A 20,979-nucleotide genomic window follows, 5' to 3' on the forward strand; every position below is an offset into this window, starting at 1 on the left:
TTTTACTGGTTTGTGTCCAGGGAACAGGCAGCTCCTATTTATCTCATCTTACTTTATATGAGCATTTACTGAATTGTTCCCATTTATTTGTTACTATAGATAACCTAAACATTCTTGAAATTACTTACAGGGTGTCAACAGGTATAAACAAGTTAAATGTAAGACTTTTTAAGACCTTTTAATACCACTTCTAAATGAAATTTAAGACCAAACTTACGATGGAAATACAAATCAAAAGTAGAAATATACAGTAATCTTTCCAAGTAAACACACTGATGTCTGTTCAAAATGAACAGTATGGTAAAATAATAATCGGTTGAGTTTAAGAACATTGACTAAATGTATGTAATGCGAAAGGATAACAAAAAAATATTGCTGTCCTAAATTATATCTATTATTACAATATGTTCAGAACATTTAGGTCCCACGAACAAATGCTTATAAAATCAAGCAAAAAAAAAAAAAAAAAATACTGTTCCTTTTGAACAAAAAAATAAAGTAACATAAATAAATGACAATTCCAGCTGCTTTTAAAATGCAAATAAATTTACATACAGGTGTGTGTGTGTGTGTGTGTGTGTGTGTGTGTGTGACAGAGAGAGAAACAGATGGATGGGTTGCAGTTTGTGCATCATCTGACTCATGGACAGAGAGTAGACAGCAGAGTGTGTAACAGTGTTTTGCGGAGGTGTGTGGGAATAAGTGTGTGTGTGTGTGTGTGAGTGAGTGAGTGAGTGAGTGAGTGAGTGAGTGAGTGAGTGTGTGTGTGTGTGTGTGTGTGTGTGTATATGTGTATGTTCTCATGTCTCTATGTGACCGATTAATTCCAAATTTCCAAATTTAGCCACATATCTGGTCTTGTCTTATCCACAGGTAAATGACTGTACAAGCTCAGAATCTGGAAACATTGCTTTGAACACTTCTTCAATCCCGTCATTAGACCTGTATGAATTGTGGCTTGTCACCGTCCTCAGCACCCAAATCACCTCTGCTGGGAGTGTTAGCGTAGAGCCACAAATTGCTCGGAGGTCAGATGGCATTGTTGGCTGTGGATTTCCTATCGTAACATCCAGCATTGTAGCGTTGACATCGTTGCTAGCGGTGGAAATGATGGAGCAGAAACTAGCAATTGCAGGCTGCTGGCGTGCGTTTACGTAGTCTCTGACCTCAGGCCCCCAGGAATAGCGCCATGTCTAAAAGCAACCATGGGCTTAGCGGATAACGGTGGTACTGCACCCCATGGCCCAGAAAGACTTTTCACATAGACTTTGAATGGCGAAAGATACTTCTATATTTCAGCAGATAATTTTTTTTGGGGTACATCAACTTACCGAACACTTAAAGGGTCCTTGTTTAAAACGTCATGTTTTTAACATTCACTAGTAGCCGAATCCAGAGTTATTAAACTAGGCATGATGAACGTGCATATGGACACGAGGAGACTGCACTGCACATGCTCATATGACTGTTCTCCCGAGGTCCTGTAGCTGTAATAATGGATAATGCTAACGCTAATGGTTGTAATTCACCATGTGTTCTATTAATACATCCACAGTATGTATGCTGTAAAGCCGGTTACGTGGATGAGAGATGAAGCCATGGATGTTATTAAGAGAAGCTCTGTTCACGAAACTGCAGGCTAACCTTAGCAGCTAGCGCTAGCTAGTAGCTAGCTAGCTAGTAGCACGACATAATGATTACATCTTCTTGGTTGTCTAAATACATCCATTGTTTATTTAGATAAGCATGTAAACGTTCAGGAACAACGAAAACACAATGTTTAACGTTAGTGAATATTTTATACAATGAAACGGCAAGTTCATGAGTTCGCCACTTGTAAGAGACACAAGAGAGGAGCTCATGAATGAACATGTTACTACCGGTTGCTACGACAAAACAAACAAACTGTTGCTAGTGTGCATGTCCATCATGACGTCATGGGCCAGTAAACCAAGCCCCCAGGAAGAGCTCCATGTCTTAAAGCCACCATGGGCTTAGCGGATAACGATGGTACTGCACCCCATGGCCCAGAAAGACTTTTCACATAGGCGAAAGAAACTTCTATATTTCAGTGGATAATTTTTTTTGGAGTACATCAACTTACCAGCCTGAACAATTAAAGGGTCCTTGTTTAAAACGTCACGTTTTTAACATTCACTAGTAGCCGAATCCAGAGTATGTACTAGGTATACTATGTACGAGCAGACCCGCGGGACTGCGCCCGCCCACTCACATGACTGTTCCCTGTAGCTGTAATAATGGATATAGCTAATGGTTGTAATTCACCGTGTGTTCTATTAATACGTCCATGGTATTATCTTACGATACACCCGAGGAATGTATGTATGCTGTAAAGCCTGTAACGCGGATATAATGTCATGTATGAAGCGTTTCCCAAACTGGTGGGGCTATCGGCTAGTAGCCATCAGCGGTAGCTAGCATGGATGTATTAAGAGAACAGTAATACCATAATTAGCGATATGACTACATAACGTTTACACACATATAGCTAGTGATTACATCGCCTTGGTTCTCTCTTATGATACATCTGAGGGCTGTAAAGCTTGTAACGTGGATGAGGGATGAAGCCATGGATGAGCTCTGATCACGAAACTGCAGGCTAACCTTAATAGCTAGCGCAGTAACATGACACATATTTAAGACCCATCCAATTTGAATTTAAGACAATTTAATACTTTAAGGCCTTATTTTTTAGGAAAAGTAATTTAAGACTTAAGGCTTTAAAGACCTGCGGCCACTAGGGATGGGCGTATTGATCCTGTGGTATCATAGATCGATATACCCACGCTACTCATTTGGCATTGATTTCCTTAAAAAAATAGATATAAACTAAAAAATAATAATTGGGGGTGTATGCATCACTTTCAGCTGTTTTAGATTACTTACTTAAATTACTATGTGCCGGTACACCCCTGTACCTGGCAGCATATTGAGCTGGCCCATGTCACGTGACAGGAGACGAGTGAATGAGCGTCAATGTGCGACACAGCCGACAGCAACACAGCCAAGCCCAGCACGAATGCGGGAGCCGATGGAAAAAGCAGAGAAGCGTAAGATATAAATAAGAAAAGTGACAATGTGTATGTTTTTGTTCATATTTAGTTTATTTCATTCATTTAAATTTTTATTATGTATTGACCATAATACATTTTGTATAATGGGTCTGTTTTTGTCTTAATATTTTTACTGACAAAAATCGCCAATAAGAAATTAACGGTATTGATATCGATGAAAATGCAAGAAAAAGTATCGGTATCGAATCCTAAAAGTGTAGTATCGCCCATCCCTAGCGGCCACCCTGTACTTAGTATAATGCACTGGAAGTTTTTCTATAACAGGAAGACCTCTTTAGATTAAGTGAGTGGCTCTTAAAAGAGCCGTTGGTTTAGAGAATTACAGCAGCGGGATGTTTACTTGGAGCTGGTGTACTTGGTGACGGCCTTGGTGCCCTCAGACACGGCGTGCTTGGCCAGCTCCCCGGGCAGCAGCAGCCTCACGGCGGTCTGGATCTCCCTGGAAGTGATGGTGGAGCGCTTGTTGTAATGAGCCAGACGGGAGGACTCACCGGCGATGCGCTCAAAGATGTCGCTCACAAACGAGTTCATGATGCCCATAGCCTTGGAGGAGATGCCGGTGTCGGGGTGGACCTGCTTCAGCACTTTGTACACGTAGATGGCGTAGCTCTCCTTCCTGGTCTTTCTCTTCTTCTTGCCGGTCTTGCTGACAGCCTTAGAGACGGCTTTCTTGGAGCCCTTCTTGGGCGCTTTGACGGAGGGTTCCGGCATGTTAATACACTGACAGTTTCTCCTAAATCGAATATAGCGACGCAGCACAGAACGTTCAATTTGTATCCACTCGATGCAAATGTGACTGTGCTGTTGCTCGCACAGGATTGGTTGTCTCCTGAGTACGGGACTGAGCATGCGCTGAACAAGAAGCCGTTCCTGTGAGCAAATTGTCGTGAACAAAGAGAAGTAATGTGTTTGGTGATTGATGCATTAAGAGAATGTGCTCGTGTGTGTTCATAAGAAATATCACTACAGCATTAGTCTCGCTTTGCTACACCATTAACACGGTTGTGAACTATACAGATAGATCATTTTCTAAAACTGTTATAGTTTGTTAATAACTGATAAGACATAGACTATTAGTGATGATGAGTTACTTTGTTTAAAAACCTGTTCAACATAATTGTATTATAACCTCTTTTATGGACGGTTATGCTAAATGATGAAAAGTGATGCCATGACTTGGATAGGCTAAATAAAAAAGCCTGTCCAGATGAATCAGTAATTTATATCAATATTTGTATTGATTTTGAAATCAAATGGGAACTAAATGCAGGTGCTGCTCAGTAAACTCTGAAGTCCAGTGGACACTCCTGAAGGCATCAAGCAGCTAACGGTGTTTATTGAGATCTGGTTTTGAGGGATATTATGAACTAATTTAGACTTTGTTTGGCTATTGTTGCAATGAACAGTGATGACAATTGGCCCCCCAAAATTCTGCTGTGTTTACAGTGTAATGTGTGAAACCAGTTTTAAGTTTTAAGTTAATTGTTAATATTAAATGTTTTTCTTATGTTATTTTATGACAATTATCAAATTATTTAAATAAAACAACCTCATTAAAAAATAAGTGATTCATTGACCAACAAAAACAGGAAGTTTTCTTGATCTATGGTCAATGTGGATTATATTTGGAGAAGGCTAAATCTAAATCTGGAAACTGAAGTAAAAAAAAAAAAAGCCTAAACAAATAGTAAAATGAACAATATTTGCCTGGAGAAGGTGGAGTAGAAATCCTTATTTAGTTCATGTAAGTCTTTAAGTGTTATTCTTGACCATCTTCCCAAATGGCAAGGGGCCTGTAGGGTTTTTCCTCCAAGTTATTAGCATATCGTTTAGTTATGGTGATGTTATATACACAAATAGGCTAAAGCCCTCTGGATTTTCAAAACAATACATATTCTTCTTTCAACGACACATGAGAAACATCTCTTTATCAGGAGAGTGTGTGGCTCTTAAAAGAGCCTTTTTGTGTGTTGTTTCCAGCAGTCAGCGAGTCTCCAGTTTTACTTCTTGGCGGGCTTCTCGGTCTTCTTGGGCAGCAGGACGGCCTGGATGTTGGGCAGCACGCCGCCCTGAGCGATGGTCACTCCGCCCAGCAGCTTGTTGAGCTCCTCGTCGTTGCGGACAGCCAGCTGCAGGTGACGGGGGATGATACGGGTCTTCTTGTTGTCGCGGGCAGCGTTTCCAGCCAGCTCCAGGATCTCAGCGGTCAGGTACTCCAGCACAGCCGCCAGGTAGACGGGGGCGCCGGCACCCACACGCTGAGCGTAGTTCCCTTTGCGGAGCAGCCTGTGAACACGGCCGACTGGGAACTGGAGCCCGGCACGGGATGAGCGGGTCTTTGCCTTAGCTCTGGCTTTTCCTCCGGTTTTTCCTCGACCACTCATTTTCAGATGCTCTCGTAAGTCTCGACTCAGAGAAATGTTTTCACAACGGCTGAAACCCTCCTTTTATGTCCGCGGAGCGCGGGAGCCGACCAGTTCCAGCCAGACCAACCAGAAAAGAGGCTTCCAGCAGAGCAGCAGAGGGCGGCCCGCTCTGACATTTTTGGCGGACTTTTTCAAAACATTGTTCGCCAATGAGCAGCGGAGATTCGGGCGGTGGGTCGCTCCTTGAGGCGGTGCTGAGCTCCAGAGGAGCCCCTCACCAATCAGGAGCCGGAGGTCTGAAGCGGTCTCGCATAGCTCACATCCGGTCCCACAGTTTAAGAGCACAGCTTCACCGTTTGACTTCATACTTCTCCTGATCGCAGAAAGGAAAAGCCATGGCAAGAACCAAGCAGACCGCTCGTAAATCTACTGGAGGCAAAGCTCCCAGGAAGCAGCTGGCCACCAAGGCTGCTCGTAAAAGCGCCCCGGCCACCGGCGGCGTGAAGAAGCCTCACCGTTACAGGCCCGGTACCGTGGCTCTGAGAGAGATCCGTCGCTACCAGAAATCCACGGAGCTGCTGATCCGCAAGCTGCCCTTCCAGCGCCTGGTCAGAGAAATCGCTCAGGACTTCAAGACCGACCTGCGCTTCCAGAGCTCCGCCGTCATGGCTCTGCAGGAGGCCAGCGAGGCTTACCTGGTCGGTCTGTTCGAGGACACCAATCTGTGCGCCATCCACGCCAAGAGGGTCACCATCATGCCCAAAGACATCCAGCTGGCCCGTCGCATCCGCGGAGAGAGGGCTTAAACTGCTGCTGCTCTACACACCACAACGGCTCTTTTAAGAGCCACCAAATCATCCTAAAAGAGCATTTCCTTTTTATTCTTACTCCGTCTTAAACACGAAACGCACAATCTGTAGGCCTACTTTGTATGAAATATTAAAACATATGAGCTGAGCGTAACTGAAGGGGGGGGAGGAAACACCAAAGCTTGTAGGAAACCTCTGAACTTGCAGGCTGTAACATTATCACTCCGATAATATTTACAGACCGTGATCTGAATGTGAAGTAGCCTAGTATAAAATCTCTACACACATGTGTAAAGTGATATTTACATAAATACAATGACGACATATTAAGTCCATTCCGAAAAAAATATTAAAATAAGCTGTATTATTAATTTGTCGGTTAAGTACATTATAATAAAGCGAATTTTATGTTGAGATAAGCTGTGTTGGCTCAGGAGAGAACTTGTTCTTTAAATAAGAATAATCAGAATGTGGAAAAAAAAAACTGGTGAATTACGAGTTAAATTAAGAATTGAACAGGTCACATTTATTACAGTTGAATCCTGTTCAGTTGAACACTTTGATCAGCAGAGGGAGATAAAGCAGCAGCAGAATAGTGCTGCAAGTTCCTCTCAGAACACACCACAGGTGAATAGAGTAAAAAATAATAGATATCACCATGAAACTTCCCCTGTTGATTACTGACATTAAGACTAATCTTTTTTGTATTGCAATTTTTCTGAAATGTTATGTTTAAATGTGCAAAAGAGGCATTTAGGAGAAAATCTACAGACACAAACAGACACCGTGTTGTAAAATAAACAGCTGGCTGTGTATAGCTCATTCAGAATGCAGCGGCTCGACTTGTCTTCAACCTCCCCAAGTTCTCTCACACTACACCTCTCCTCCGCTCTCTTCACTGGTTACCAATTGCGGCCCGCATCCGCTTCAAGACACTAGTACTTCCGTACAGGGCCACGAACGGATCAGCACCCGCTTACATCCAGGACATGGTCAAACCATATACCCCAACCCGCCCACTTCGTTCTGCATCAGCCAAACTGCTGGCTGCCCCGTCACAGCGAGGGAGAACTAATCACTCAACGAAATCCCGACTGTTCACTGTCCTGGCTCCCAAATGGTGGAACGAGCTCCCCATCGATATCAGGATGGCCGAAAGCCTACACATCTTCCGCCGAAGGCTAAAAACACATCTCTTCCGACTACACCTCAGATAAAAAACAAAACAAAAAAAACATGCACTTTCAAACCTGCACTTTCATTTGTCTCTTTGTAGCTTTGCCTATTTAAAGCTACTGTATTTGCATTTACTACTTGTGGTCTGGAGTTTGAACCTTCACAGTTGAAAGCACTTAATTGTAAGTCGCTTTGGATAAAAGCGTCAGCTAAATGACATGTAATGTAATGTAATGTATTTGCGTTGTCTGAAAGATGTTTTTGCCTGTAGTGTCTGGTCTTAACAGACCTCCAGACTGCAGATTACCTGCTGAAATTTAAGATTTTAAACTAAAGTCATTCCATTGTTTCTCATCGTGTGAGGTTACTGGAGTTACACAGTATGATGTAAAGTGACAAGTTCCAGTTTGTCACATGTTTGATATGACTCATTCTGAGGAAATAAAGGAATATAACTTTAATGAAATAGATGCTTTCATCTTGAAGTCTTCAGCCTCTCTGTCTCAGCCTGTCTCCAGCTCATATGTCTCTGTCACACTGTGGTGTCACTTATTTTTTATTCCCAGTTTATAGTTTTGTAAAACTTTGTCTTGCAAAACGTGTTCTCTTCTCTTTGTTAACGTTTCACTGCTGAAGCAGCCTTCCCAGTTCATTATGTTTGGTGATTTCAGTCTGTCCACCTCTTTGGTCCAGACTGAAATATCTCAACAACTGTAGCGGTGGTTTTCTTGGTTTGTCGGTTCAATCTTACTCATTTAATTCAACTTCAAGGGCGTATTTATGTAATTGAAAGTTAAGTGATTTACTTGCTAACTGCGTGAGACCCCACAGCGGCCTCCATACAGAATAAATAGTCAGACGACTCCATGTCGATTGCAGAAGTTCACTGCATGCAGATTTATTTAAACAATTACATGTTTACAAGTAAACAGAGTGGAATAATTTGGTCAAATTTTTGGTCAAACGCAAACTGCTTTGGAGAGGGTATCTGAATGGGCTAATGATTGGGGTTTTAAAATATCAATAGAAAAAACAAAATACATGGTATTTGGATATAAGAAGAAAATGCCAACACGGCTGTTACAAATATATAATACAACTATTGAAAGAGTTAAAAATTTTAAATTTTTGGGGATGTGGTTAGATGAAAGACTGACATGGAGGAAACATTTTGAGATGGTTTCGTCTAAATGTGGGAAAATAATTAATGTTCTAAGGTGTGTGGCTGGATCTGATTGGGGGGCTGATAGTGATTCTATGATGATGATATACAATGATAGCAATGATAAGATCAACTATTGATTATGGTTGTATGGTATATGGGTCAGCAGCCCCTTCAGTGATTAGTCAACTTGATATAGTCCAAGCAAAAGCCCTTAGAGTGTGTAGTGGGGCGTTTCGTACAACTCCAATACCAGCGCTATTAATAGAAACGGGAGATGCCGTTAGATATAAGAAGACGTAAACTGGCATTGAAGTATTTAATGAAACTAAAAGGACAGACTGGGAAATTACCAACAAAAAACCTGTTGAGTCAGCATTGGGAGTTTATGGGAACAGCAAGATTGGTCAAAACAAACTTTACAGAAACACTTAAATCTATAGCAGATGAAATTGGTATTGTGAATTTGAATGTGTGTCCACCAATATGTCGTTCAGATGTACCTTTGTGGTTGATTCCAGATCCCATTGTTGATTTATATTTTTTGAAAACAAGCAAAAGAAAGATGTCAGAGGGGGTAGTGGAGGAGATAAAAGCCCGTCAGTGTCAAATGTGGGGAGGCTACCTACAAATTTATACTGACGGGTCGAAGGATCCTGAGAGCGGTAAAGTGGCTTTTGGTATTAGTATACCTGAAATAGGTTATAAAAAAGGCTGTAGGATTCCAGATCACTTATCAGTATTTACTGCAGAGTTGGTGGCAGTTCTATGGGCAGTAAGGTGGGTAAAGCAGGGTATGAGGTGGGGTTTATGTGGGTTCCGGCGCACATGGGTGTGGAGGGTAATGAGGAGGCAGATGAGGTGGCAAAGAGAGCAGTGCAGGAGGAAAGAGTTCAAATCAATGTGCAGTATGGGTCACCAGATTACGCAGAAATAATTAATAGGTCAGTAAAAGAAATGTGGCAAAATGTATGGGATTGTGAAAGGAAGGGGAGAACGTATTATTCAGTACAAAGAATGGTAGAGAAAGAAAGATGTGCTTATAGATGTAAGAGAAGAGATGCAGTAGTTTTATCCAGATTGAGGCTTGGGCATTGTGGGCTGAGGAGTTGGCTGGCTCTGATTAGTAAACATCCTGATGGAAAGTGTGACTGTGGAGACAAGGAAACAGTGAAGCATGTATTAGTGCAGTGCAGGAAGTACTCTCCTCAGAGGAAGAAACTGTTCAGAGAACTGGGTGCAACTGGAGAAACTGTTTTTACTTTATGCACTTTATTGAATTTGGACAGTTGGAACAAATTGAAGAAACTGATGGAGTACTTGCGACGTATTGGAGTATATAAAAATATATAGATAATTACTTTTAAGCAAGTTGTGAATAGCGATTAGTGAACAGCGGAGGGCAGCAATACGCCATAGATGCGTCTAGTCTGCCGGAAATAAAAAGAAGAAGAAAAATACAGCAACTCGACTGGTCTCTTCTCTGATTGGACGATCATGCTTACGCTCACTCGGGCCAATCACGAAGCAGCTAGGTAGATATATGCCGGTTTAGGCAACGTCTTTGTACTTTTTCCTCGTACTCGAAGATACAAGAAACCCGAAAGATGTCTGGAAGAGGAAAAACCGGAGGAAAAGCGAGAGCTAAGGCCAAGACCCGCTCCTCCCGCGCTGGGCTCCAGTTCCCAGTAGGCCGTGTTCACAGGCTGCTCCGCAAAGGCAACTACGCTCAGCGTGTGGGTGCCGGCGCCCCCGTCTACCTGGCGGCTGTGCTGGAGTACCTGACCGCTGAGATTCTGGAGCTGGCTGGAAACGCTGCCCGTGACAACAAGAAGACCCGTATCATCCCCCGTCACCTGCAGCTGGCTGTCCGCAACGACGAGGAGCTCAACAAGCTGCTGGGCGGAGTGACCATCGCTCAGGGCGGCGTGCTGCCCAACATCCAGGCCGTCCTGCTGCCCAAGAAGACCGAGAAGCCCGCCAAGAAATAAATACCCGGAACTGGCTTCAACCAAACCAACAACGGCTCTTTTAAGAGCCACACACATCCAACTAAAGACAAGTCCTTATTTACTACTTGTAAATCGTTTTCCGTGTTTTGTTGCAACATGATCGTGTAGGTGACATTAAATACGTCTTGAATCTTAAGTTACAGTATAAACCTCACTTTTTCCCCAGTCAAGAAAAAGCCACACACCCAGAGCCATTAACGTTCCTATTGTGGATTACTTTAAATAAAATGAAATTTACACAACATTTGTATTAGTCATCCTATTGTACGCATTAAGCACATTTCTGTGCAACGTTAAACGGGCCAGTTTCATGCATGAAATCCAAACTAATGCAAACGTGTAGCCCACTGCATATGCCCGAGTGGTACTTTTCGAGTCACCGTTTATAGAGCCTCTACTTTCATAACCGGTGGGCACATTTTTAAATTTTATTAGGTCGATTAAGTTGTCATCATGAAGCCTTAGTGAATAAGCAATACACACATCTGTTTTTGTATGGTGTAATAAGGAGACTATCTACCACATAAGTCTATCATACACAGTATGATATGAACCGTATTGTTTCAGGACTGTTGCTCTATTAGGGTTTGTATGTGGCTCTTAAAAGAGCCTTTGTGTGTTTAGTAGCAGCAGCAGTTTAAGCCCTCTCCCCGCGGATACGACGGGCCAGCTGGATGTCTTTGGGCATGATGGTGACCCTCTTGGCGTGGATGGCGCACAGATTGGTGTCCTCGAACAGACCGACCAGGTAAGCCTCGCTGGCCTCCTGCAGAGCCATGACGGCGGAGCTCTGGAAGCGCAGGTCGGTCTTGAAGTCCTGAGCGATTTCTCTGACCAGGCGCTGGAAGGGCAGCTTGCGGATCAGCAGCTCCGTGGATTTCTGGTAGCGACGGATCTCTCTCAGAGCCACGGTACCGGGCCTGTAACGGTGAGGCTTCTTCACGCCGCCGGTGGCCGGGGCGCTCTTACGGGCAGCCTTGGTGGCCAGCTGCTTCCTGGGCGCTTTGCCTCCGGTAGATTTACGAGCGGTCTGCTTGGTTCTTGCCATTTTAGTTTCTCAATCTTCTCTGTGTTCACAGTTCAAGAAGGAATACTGCTCGGAGTGAACAGCGGCTTTATAAAGGAACTGCCGGAGCCAGGGCAGCGCTGATTGGTCCAGACCGGGAGACACGCGGGCTGTAGCTGAGTAACTATTGGACAAAGTAAAACTCACACAGCAGCTCGATAACGGCTGCTGTCGCATCAAATGTTAGAAATATAAGGGTCGAAACAGTAAAGCTTAGGTTATGTCAATATTTTTACTTAATTACTTTCATCTGTGGTTTATTTTTCCTGCTGTTTGTCGTGACTGAATTGAACACTTCATTCTGATTTCTTGAAGAAAAATGAATTCTCGCACATTTTACTAAGCATTACAAGTCACTGTAGAATGTATAAGACATTACATTGTCAAGTAACAATGTAGTGACAATGTATCATTTTAAAACGGTTGTTAATAAAATATTTCTTCATCAAAACACACCTGGTTACTTACACCGTTACATAGTTCATCCACACTATGGGAGTTATTGTAGCCTACAGAATGAATTAAGACTATTTCATTAATTCAGCTAAATTATTTCAAATCCAAACAGAAACATTTAGAGGCAGATTCATTGAGATGTCAATGTTTTGAACTGGACCAGGTTATGTAACTGACTATTTCATTTTGAAATGTTACCTATGCTTATTTTTTTAAATGTTTTAGCCAGGTATTCCTTGAAAAAAATAAATATAAATAGCCTAAAATATTATACACCTCCAAATTAAGAAAGGTTGTTGAATGAGATTACAAAATCTGATATACAATCAGAAAATCAGGTATTAAATTGATAAAACAAGAGGGTTGATTATCCATTGTTTTCTCCTATTGAATATAACAATAATAGTAACTGTGGTTTTAAATGTATGTCGTTGTCTGTCTTGTCTTGGCTCTCTCTTGAAAAACAGGATAGTTAATCTCAATGGGACTAATATATTCAAAATCAAAAAGGTGTGCCATAATCTGATTTACAATCAGAAAAAGATACATTGAGTATGGGGGTTGATGAAATCATCACATGCTTCTTTTGAATATAGACCTATGCATTACAAAATGTAAGTCTTCATTATCCGGACATTTCATTTTCATATAAATATATTTATAATTAAATATTTATATAAATGAGAAGGTTTTAGGAAAATCTCTTTTTTGAATCTGTGGCTTCAGTGTGGTTGAGTTCTGAGGAAGTGTTACTCACTTCCTGTGCGTTAGCGCCATCCTGTGGTGTTCAGAGGACAAAGCACTGAAGGACTAGTGTTGGAAATTATATTCAGATTGTTTTTGCTCTTTGAAAATGTCGCACATTAATTTAACTGCAAACAAATTACTCTTCACCGAGCATATTTCATGTAGAAATGTTTCGATTGGATAAAAAAAATAAACAATGGAAACAGACATGATAACGTAGGAAAACAGCTCTCTCGTGAATGTGTGGTGGCTCTTAAAAGAGCCTTTTGGTGCACTGAGTGCAGATTAAAGAGCCACTTTACTTCTTGGACTTCTTCGCTGCAGCTTTCTTTGCCGGAGCTTTCTTCACAGGGGTCTTCTTCTTTGCGACCTTTTTCGGGGCAGCCTTCTTGGGAGTAGATTTGACTGCTGGCTTTTTGGCAGTTTTCTTCACAGGAGACTTCTTCGCTGCTGGCTTCTTGACTGCTGGTTTCTTAGCGGCGGTTTTCTTGGCTGCAGTCTTCTTTACTGCCGTTTTCTTAGCTGCCGTTTTCTTCTGCGGGGACTTGGCCGCGGGCTTCTTCACTTTAACGGGAGCTTTCTTGCCTGTTTTGGCGGCTTTAGGCTGAGCCTTGGGGAGCTTGAAGGATCCGGAAGCCCCAATCCCTTTATTCTGGACCAACTTTCCGTCGGTCACCAGCTTCTTCACCGCGGTGTTGATGCGTTTGTTGGACTTTTCCAGGTCGATGCCTTTAGTAGCCAACGTTTTTTTGATAGCCGGAAGCGAGGTGCCTTTACGGTCCTTGGACTCAGTCACGGCGTCGAGGATGAGCTTCGGGAGGGAGGGTCCGTCACTCTTTGCCCGGGGAGCTGCCTTCTTCTTTGGGGCTTTGGCCGGGGCTTTCGCCGCGGGAACTGCTGGAGCTTCTTCTGCCATGTCTGTCTTTTTCTGTCGCGTTACAGTCTGCTGTGCTCCAGCTCGGGTAGGAGGCGGGATTTATAAAGCTAATGAGAACCGTGGAGGGTCAACCCACAGCCTCTCCGCTGCCCTGCTGAAAATGTGGCGACACTTTGTGTTTTCTCTTTCACAATTTGGGGATAAAAATCATAGAAGATAAACGTTTTAAAGCACAATAGTTGTTGTAGCGGCGAGCAAACCTTCTCCCCTTCACACTGAGCACATGTTTGGCGACGAGGACTCGTTCATTTGATTACAGGAGGCTTCAAACCTTTCGGATACACAGCCATTTTGGACTACTCGCACCGAGTTTTCCTCACATTTTGTCTTTAAAAATATTTAAAAGTAATATGAATTAAATGTGACTGTTGTGTTCAGGTAAGCAGATACATGTGAGGATAGAATAAAATAGAAATCACTGCATTAATGTGTTTTATTTAGTTTAAATTGGGGGAGTTTTCGGTGATGGTAAACACACACTGGGTGCTGGGTGTGAATCTAGGCGGTTACCTGTCACAGGTTTATCCGCTAGCATTGATCCTTAACATTGTGGATTTGACATGATGGGACTCCAAACACAGGGTCATATTTCTCTCTTCTGCTGTACACAACCCTGACTGTTTGTCAATCACTCCAACCAGCTTCAGTTTGCCTCAAAATCTTTCTGTAACGTGATCTGATCAGGTCACAGTTATTTATAAAAATGCAAGGAAATGTGGGATGCAAATATGTTTTTGTAAATAACATGAAAGCTTTAGATAATGTATGTCGATGGAAGCCACTTTCCGCCAATGTGATGAAAAAAGACTAAGTCTTTATAATTAGAAACCTAGAAGCTTTTGTATCTCAAAATAATGATACTATCTACTTTTTCAAAATAACGGGTTAGTGCGGTATACTATCATTATTTTGAGAGTTATTATATCATAATGAATTAAACAGCTTCCTTTGGTTTCATCACATTGGCATGAATGGGCTTGAGTTTGTTATTTTTTGCGAGTCTTCAATTTCCTTTCCACCTCTGTTTTTATGTGTGAGCGATTAGCCTACAGTGTATACAATCCATGACCAAAATAGTCATACATTGTGTCATGGTGTTACTTATGGATGGAATTATAGTAAAAAATAAATTATTCCCCTTTTTCTGGGGATTTCCTGGGAACCCCTCAAGGACCCCGGACTCCACTTTGGGAACTACAGTTACAGTAGTAACTCCAGCTTTGAGACAAATGTAGTGCAGTAAAAAGCACAATCATTTCTGAAGTAGCCTACAGTGCTTAAGCACATAAACTATCTGATAAAAGCATGAAAGAACAGCACAAAAATCTATTACTACTAATTACCATTATGTTTCTTCTCATGAAGGCCATCATCAAACCACCTGACTGGAAGACACACAGCACATCTAAAGACAATCTGCAAAATAATAGTCTGTGACTTAAAGGGGTGATAGAATGCAAAACCGATTTTACCTTGTCATAGTTGAATAACGACAGTTGGTAAATAGGACATACATAGAAGCTCAAAATCCCATTGATAGCCTACCCCTATCCTCAGCAAATCTCACATTTTGAAACTGCCGCTGAAAACGGGCGAATCGCAACAAAGCTGGAAGCTGACGTCAGCATCCATTTTAGGTAAACATCAGAGTGGTTTGTGTTCATGTCAAGAACCTGAGACAGTGCATCATGTTTTGATTTCTTGTCGAAATTATGATCGACAAAGACTAGATCTACTCAGAGAATTGCGAGAAATTGGTTTGGAAGAAGTATCTCTGAAGAGTATTTTAGAAGTAGGATCAAGTGGGAGGGGAAAACGTTGTTTGTTTAAATTTTTAATAGACACTGGACTGTATAACAGGATATAATGCACTGCGGTGCTAGTTCCATAGATGGCAGCAATGCAACTTTTTGGATGCCGGCTGCGTAAAATCCCAAAGAAGAAGAAGACATCAGCATCCCAACTCCTAGTCTTTGTCACGCCCCAACATTTGCGTAGGCTACACCGCTGACCTGAGTCTTAGTCTTCTGAATCTAGCTAGGTCATGCAGATCTCCAGAGGTACGCTATTTAAATTTTTTTATTTATTAAATTCACTTCTAAGACTTTTTTATGCGAGAAATAAACTATGTAGAGGTCAAATATGGGCTGTTTTACGAAAATTGATGGCTAATTGCAAATTTTGTCCAACTGTGTGCGCAGTTCAGCAGGAGCTCGGCAGGCTACGTGACAGCGGCCGGTGCTGCCTCGCCGCCCGGCGTGTCCTACTTCATAGACTCCGGCTCGCTGTGAGCTAGCTGGATCTCCGTCACGAAGGGAAGCCCGCGGCGCTCCATACCCGCGCAAAGTCACCGTTTGTGGGTTACTGGACTACAAAATGCTGCGGCCCTGATGGAGCTCCAGGGCCTGCAGCTAGCCGCGATTCATAGGATTGAAGGGACAGTAGCAGCTAACGAAATCCCTAATGTTCACAAAAATGCATTAAATTGAAATCGGACACCATAGTGAAACGACGGGACGAAATTCAAACTGTAAATATACTTTAATTATGCCGAAAGTGAAGCTAGCTAGCCGCGATCTGTAAACATAGGATTGGAGGGACAGTCGTAGCTAACAAAACCCCTAATGTTCACAAAAATTCATTAAATTCAAATCGGACACCATTGCTGAGACAGTGATGATGAAAACCGAGTGGATCCCAGTTTCTTTGAGCAGGTCAAAGCAATCAAGTTCCTTATGGGAGAACTGAAATTCAAGGTGAAAAAGTAACTTTTTTTACGACCAGATTTGTTGTCATACTGTCTAAACTGTTTAAGTATTGATCTTTATCATTATATAGTCTGAATGTGCAGTTTCTTAGCTCTTAACAGACTTCAGTACCATGTGTTAAAGCTAATGTGTTAGACTAGCATCATTAGTTTTAAGATGGCTTTTGGGTGGGGGACAGTTGCATCGTTGCAACTGTCCCCCTATCCACACATGGTGTTGCAACTGTCCCTCATGACAACAATAATGACAATTGGATAAAATTGACATAAAAGGCAATTCAGTGGTTTAATAACTCTGGTCTCAAATAAACTACAAAAATATTTGAATTATGCCGAAGTTTGAGTTTTATTACATCTAAATGACTGTTGCAACTGCCCCTCGGTACTGTTGCAACTGTCCCCATATATGGGGACAGTTGCAACATTTTTCAGGGTCCATTTAAGTTCAAATATGTTCATCATATGTACACATGTTGCAGCAGTATGGGCAGGTAGGTGACATATATGGGTTTAAAATATATATTTTTTGTCTTTCTAATACAAACGGTTGCTGAGAAACTGAAGGAAATGTAAAAAGTGTTGCAACTGCCCCCACTCTCCCCTATATGTTATGAACAATGTGTTTTCTATTTTTTGGTGTATTATTTACTGACTGCTTGATAGTGTATATCATGTTGATCACTTTGTTTATGATTTGAGAGCAGTGTTTGATTTTGAACACAAGTAAAACTGTTTTGAGGCGAGAGGAGTCCGAGGTTTTGTAAATAGTGCTTGAAGATGAGGTTTTGTGTTTAATGTTTTCAGAAAATGGAGCAAGGTTTCAGAAATTGTGTTTTAGCAATTAAGAACAACTGTGATAGTGTGATTCTAATGACCAAACAATGTATCAATGGAAGTAGATTTTCTGTTTCCAAACCACTATTTGTATAGTATATCCTAACAAGCCTTTAATGTTTAGGAAAACATGCACATTTTGATTCCTGACTAGACCTCTATTTTATTTCTTGATGTGTTTTCTTGTTTACTTTCTCATGGTGTATAAAGTATTTAATTTAATTATTTGAAGTTTGTTTGCTTTTGACTGTTTGTCAAATGTTCTATTTTCAATATTTACTCTTTTTGTAGGCCTACTGACGTACGTGCCGAGGCGGCGTTTTCCCACTTCGGTCCCCCCTACAGGTTGTCTCATTGGAACTACAACTCGCGCTAAAAGTTACATAGTGTTGCTTTAATGTGTCAGGACTCTGATAAAGTTTAGCTGCTTGTCACTTTACACGTCAACGGATGTTTGTTCATCCACAGCAACACAAATAAAACGGAAAATACAAAATGTAAATCAACCCAACTTAAACGTGCCTTGAAATGTTACACACGGCAACTGTTTCGATACAACAGGGACGCCTTGTTATTGCTGTGATAAGTGTTTTATAGAGGACAATAACAGACTTTCCATCATGGGGGAGTTTGATCTCGGCCTATGCAATAACTAAAGTTTTATTGGGTTCTCAAATAATCCAACAAGTTTAACAAATGTCTGGGTTTTGTTTTTTTGGTACAAATCTGTGGATTTATCTATACTATGTTGTTTATATCAGGAAGTGTTTCAGATATGAAGGTGTAAAAACCCTACTTTATTGCTTTCATCCAAAGCGACTTACAATTGCTATATATGTCAGAGGTCACACGTCTCTGGAGCAACTAGGGGTTGTGAGTAAGTGTGTGAGTAAGTGTGTGGGAATTGAACCCAGGTCTCCCACACCAAAGGCATGTGTCATATCCACTGCACCCCCACACATAAGGAACAGAGCTGCAGTCTCTGTTTTAATCAAAAACCTGTTTGATATAGAACAGTGACCATATTGAGTGAAATGTAATTTGAATTCATGTTATGTTTCAATACATGGGTTATTATAGGACACATTGTGGTAGGCCTATCACATATTCCTTATTAATTTTATTTAAAAAAACATCTGTAATTCCATTGACAAACGTGTTACTGTCAGACAATTCAGATAATCTCCATAGACAGTATGGGAATTACACGTTGCATGGCGTTCCACTAGTCATGACTGGTTTTCAAGATGGCTCCCGCAAGTAAACATGAACGCGACTGTCACATTTAGGAACCCTAATTATGCTAACGTGTGGTGATGTTTCGAGCCTTTTTAGTGGTATTAAATAGCGATTTAATTTGAGTGTCCCCATGCCCTACATACTAGCATTGTAAACTAACCAGCGGTCTGCGGTAGCCCCATTAGAGCTCCAAACTCATTCGATTAGCATGAAAACATGTCGCAGAGAGACAGTAGGTACACTGTTAATAACCCCTAGGTTCGTTTTGCGCCAGAATTGTCCTTTAAGTAATTAGAAAAACCAATTAAGCCCAGATCTGACTTATTCCTCAGAGATTTGATAACCTTAAAGTTTCAATGTTGTGGTTCAAAATTAGTTCTGATATTTCAAGAACCCGTACGACCGCATAATTTATGACATATGGAAGGGTGTCTTTAGATGAAGTGTGTGGCTCTTAAAAGAGCCGTTGTGTTGTTGAGTTTGTCCGGATCAGGTTTAACCTCCGAAGCCGTACAGGGTGCGGCCCTGCCTCTTCAGAGCGTACACCACATCCATGGCGGTCACCGTCTTCCTCTTGGCGTGCTCGGTGTAGGTGACGGCATCACGGATGACGTTCTCCAGGAACACCTTGAGCACACCGCGGGTCTCCTCGTAGATCAGACCGGAGATACGCTTCACTCCGCCGCGGCGAGCCAGACGGCGGATGGCGGGTTTGGTGATGCCCTGGATGTTATCACGGAGAACTTTACGGTGACGCTTAGCGCCTCCTTTACCGAGTCCTTTGCCTCCCTTGCCTCTTCCAGACATTTTGACTTCAGTCGGTGTTGGATCGTTAGAAACGAATGAGCTCAACATCACCAGACCGGCTGTATTTACATCTTATCTGCGGACGTAAGAGAGGACAGATGGCGCCAACCTCGGTGGGCGGAGTCAAACCCAGCAGCCCTCCCCACATTCTCTTTCAAAACTGAACCGTTTTTCTTTCCTTTTGATGATTATGTATTCATGTATTTTTTATCCTTCGTGTCTTCCTGCCTCTATAGTAGTTTTATACTTCGGAGGTTCAGAGTGAAGGTTTACAGCCTCATATACCTGACCTTTGTTTAACATTTATTATAATAATGTTAATTCCTTTCTGTTGAAGGAACTAGTGGACCTAAATTATGATAACTCATGACTAAAAAATAAGTTTCTTTGTGAAACATCTCCTTCCTGTCAAGTTATCTTTCTCTATAAATAAAGTCCTGATAATAACAGTTTGATTTGTTTCAGGTATTTTCTAAAATCAAGCTTTATTGTTCTCGACTTTAGTTCACAGCTACCTGACTTTTTCAGTCGAGTTTCAAGATAAAGACTTTACATCACCCACTCTATCTATCTATCTATCTATCTATCTATCTATCCGAGCAGTTTAACCCATTTTTGTCACTAAGTATATCTCATGCATCATGTTATCCTTTTGTGTGTGCTGATTGCACATTTACACGTCATCAGTCCCAGTCAGATTCAAGCTGTACCAACATTTCCATCTCTGTAGCTCAACGTTATCATCTCTAAAGCACAACGTTTCCATCTCTGTAGTCGCAACGTTCCCATGTCTATAGCACAGTAAGAACATCATTTAATTTCACAGCCCCCACAAACTATTCACAGCAAGATAGCTTATCTAACGGCTTGAACCAACAAGAGTTGTTGGGTCCATCAAAGGAGTGTCCTGGGGCCACTCTTTCTTTAATGGCTTCAGGGGTGCCTGTTCAGACCTTTTTTTTCTTCAAGCATATGCTGTTATTGTCTCTCATAGAGATTTAGCAGTTAACCAAGATAGTAGAGGTCCTGGGTAAGATTTGTATGCACTTCATTTAGTGGAGAATATCTCAACTGTTATAGACTAATATGACCCCATTGAACAACGGGGGATGTGTGCCAAAGTCTCTACCCCGGACGAAAGTCCTGAAAATGACCACAACAGGTGACACTAATCACACTACAGGTGAATTGGACTTTTTCTTCCCTTTATAGATATCCTCATACATTTCTACCAGATTAATCTTCATATTAAGAGAAATACTTTTTGTATTGCACTGTCTAAAAAATAAAATATGCAAATTAGGCAATATCTCATTAAATATGCGTACATATAAACCCTTGAAGCTCCAGATTTTCTGAGGTGATCACAATGTTCACAATGACCATGATTATAAGGTCATAGAAGAGCGTAAGCATTCTGATTTGATATAAAGAAAATGGCTAAAAAACAGTCAACCTATTACATACAGGAATTGCCAGTTATTTATTAACCTAAACTTTAAAGGA

General features: G+C 41.7%; 6 protein-coding genes across 6 annotated transcripts; 2 read left to right on the forward strand and 4 right to left on the reverse strand.

Annotated features, from left to right (window-relative positions):
- Positions 1-3,381: 3,381 nt before the first annotated feature.
- On the reverse strand, positions 3,382-3,825 carry LOC116037276 (histone H2B-like). Its single transcript, XM_031281105.2, has one exon. It carries the CDS (start codon positions 3,804-3,806, stop codon positions 3,432-3,434), a length of 375 nt encoding a protein of 124 aa, XP_031136965.1. The 5' UTR covers positions 3,807-3,825; the 3' UTR covers positions 3,382-3,431.
- A 1,147-nt stretch (positions 3,826-4,972) lies between these two features.
- On the reverse strand, positions 4,973-5,579 carry LOC116037261 (histone H2A-like). The gene has a single exon (XM_031281082.2). The coding sequence runs from the start codon at positions 5,477-5,479 to the stop codon at positions 5,096-5,098; it is 384 nt and encodes a 127-aa protein (XP_031136942.1). The 5' UTR covers positions 5,480-5,579; the 3' UTR covers positions 4,973-5,095.
- A 262-nt stretch (positions 5,580-5,841) lies between these two features.
- Positions 5,842-7,080, forward strand: LOC118495274 (histone H3). Its single transcript, XM_036002250.1, has one exon. The coding sequence runs from the start codon at positions 5,857-5,859 to the stop codon at positions 6,265-6,267; it is 411 nt and encodes a 136-aa protein (XP_035858143.1). The 5' UTR covers positions 5,842-5,856; the 3' UTR covers positions 6,268-7,080.
- A 3,095-nt stretch (positions 7,081-10,175) lies between these two features.
- Positions 10,176-10,651, forward strand: LOC116037255 (histone H2A-like). Its single transcript, XM_031281068.2, has one exon. It carries the CDS (start codon positions 10,216-10,218, stop codon positions 10,597-10,599), a length of 384 nt encoding a protein of 127 aa, XP_031136928.1. The 5' UTR covers positions 10,176-10,215; the 3' UTR covers positions 10,600-10,651.
- Positions 10,652-13,105: 2,454 nt separating this feature from the next.
- On the reverse strand, positions 13,106-13,819 carry LOC116037169 (histone H1-like). The gene has a single exon (XM_036002246.1). The coding sequence runs from the start codon at positions 13,803-13,805 to the stop codon at positions 13,188-13,190; it is 618 nt and encodes a 205-aa protein (XP_035858139.1). The 5' UTR covers positions 13,806-13,819; the 3' UTR covers positions 13,106-13,187.
- A 5,293-nt stretch (positions 13,820-19,112) lies between these two features.
- LOC116037300 (histone H4) lies at positions 19,113-19,515 on the reverse strand. The gene has a single exon (XM_031281153.2). The coding sequence runs from the start codon at positions 19,471-19,473 to the stop codon at positions 19,162-19,164; it is 312 nt and encodes a 103-aa protein (XP_031137013.1). The 5' UTR covers positions 19,474-19,515; the 3' UTR covers positions 19,113-19,161.
- Positions 19,516-20,979: the final 1,464 nt, after the last annotated feature.

The sequence above is a fragment of the Sander lucioperca genome, chromosome 6, assembly GCF_008315115.2.
Source record: "Sander lucioperca isolate FBNREF2018 chromosome 6, SLUC_FBN_1.2, whole genome shotgun sequence".
NCBI lineage: Eukaryota > Metazoa > Chordata > Actinopteri > Perciformes > Percidae > Sander > Sander lucioperca.

Coding starts and splice junctions, on each gene's coding strand:
- LOC116037276 (XM_031281105.2), bottom strand. CDS start 3,806: ATGCCGGAACCCTCCGTCAAAGCGCCCAAGAAGGGCTCCAAGAAAGCC.
- LOC116037261 (XM_031281082.2), bottom strand. CDS start 5,479: ATGAGTGGTCGAGGAAAAACCGGAGGAAAAGCCAGAGCTAAGGCAAAG.
- LOC118495274 (XM_036002250.1), top strand. CDS start 5,857: ATGGCAAGAACCAAGCAGACCGCTCGTAAATCTACTGGAGGCAAAGCT.
- LOC116037255 (XM_031281068.2), top strand. CDS start 10,216: ATGTCTGGAAGAGGAAAAACCGGAGGAAAAGCGAGAGCTAAGGCCAAG.
- LOC116037169 (XM_036002246.1), bottom strand. CDS start 13,805: ATGGCAGAAGAAGCTCCAGCAGTTCCCGCGGCGAAAGCCCCGGCCAAA.
- LOC116037300 (XM_031281153.2), bottom strand. CDS start 19,473: ATGTCTGGAAGAGGCAAGGGAGGCAAAGGACTCGGTAAAGGAGGCGCT.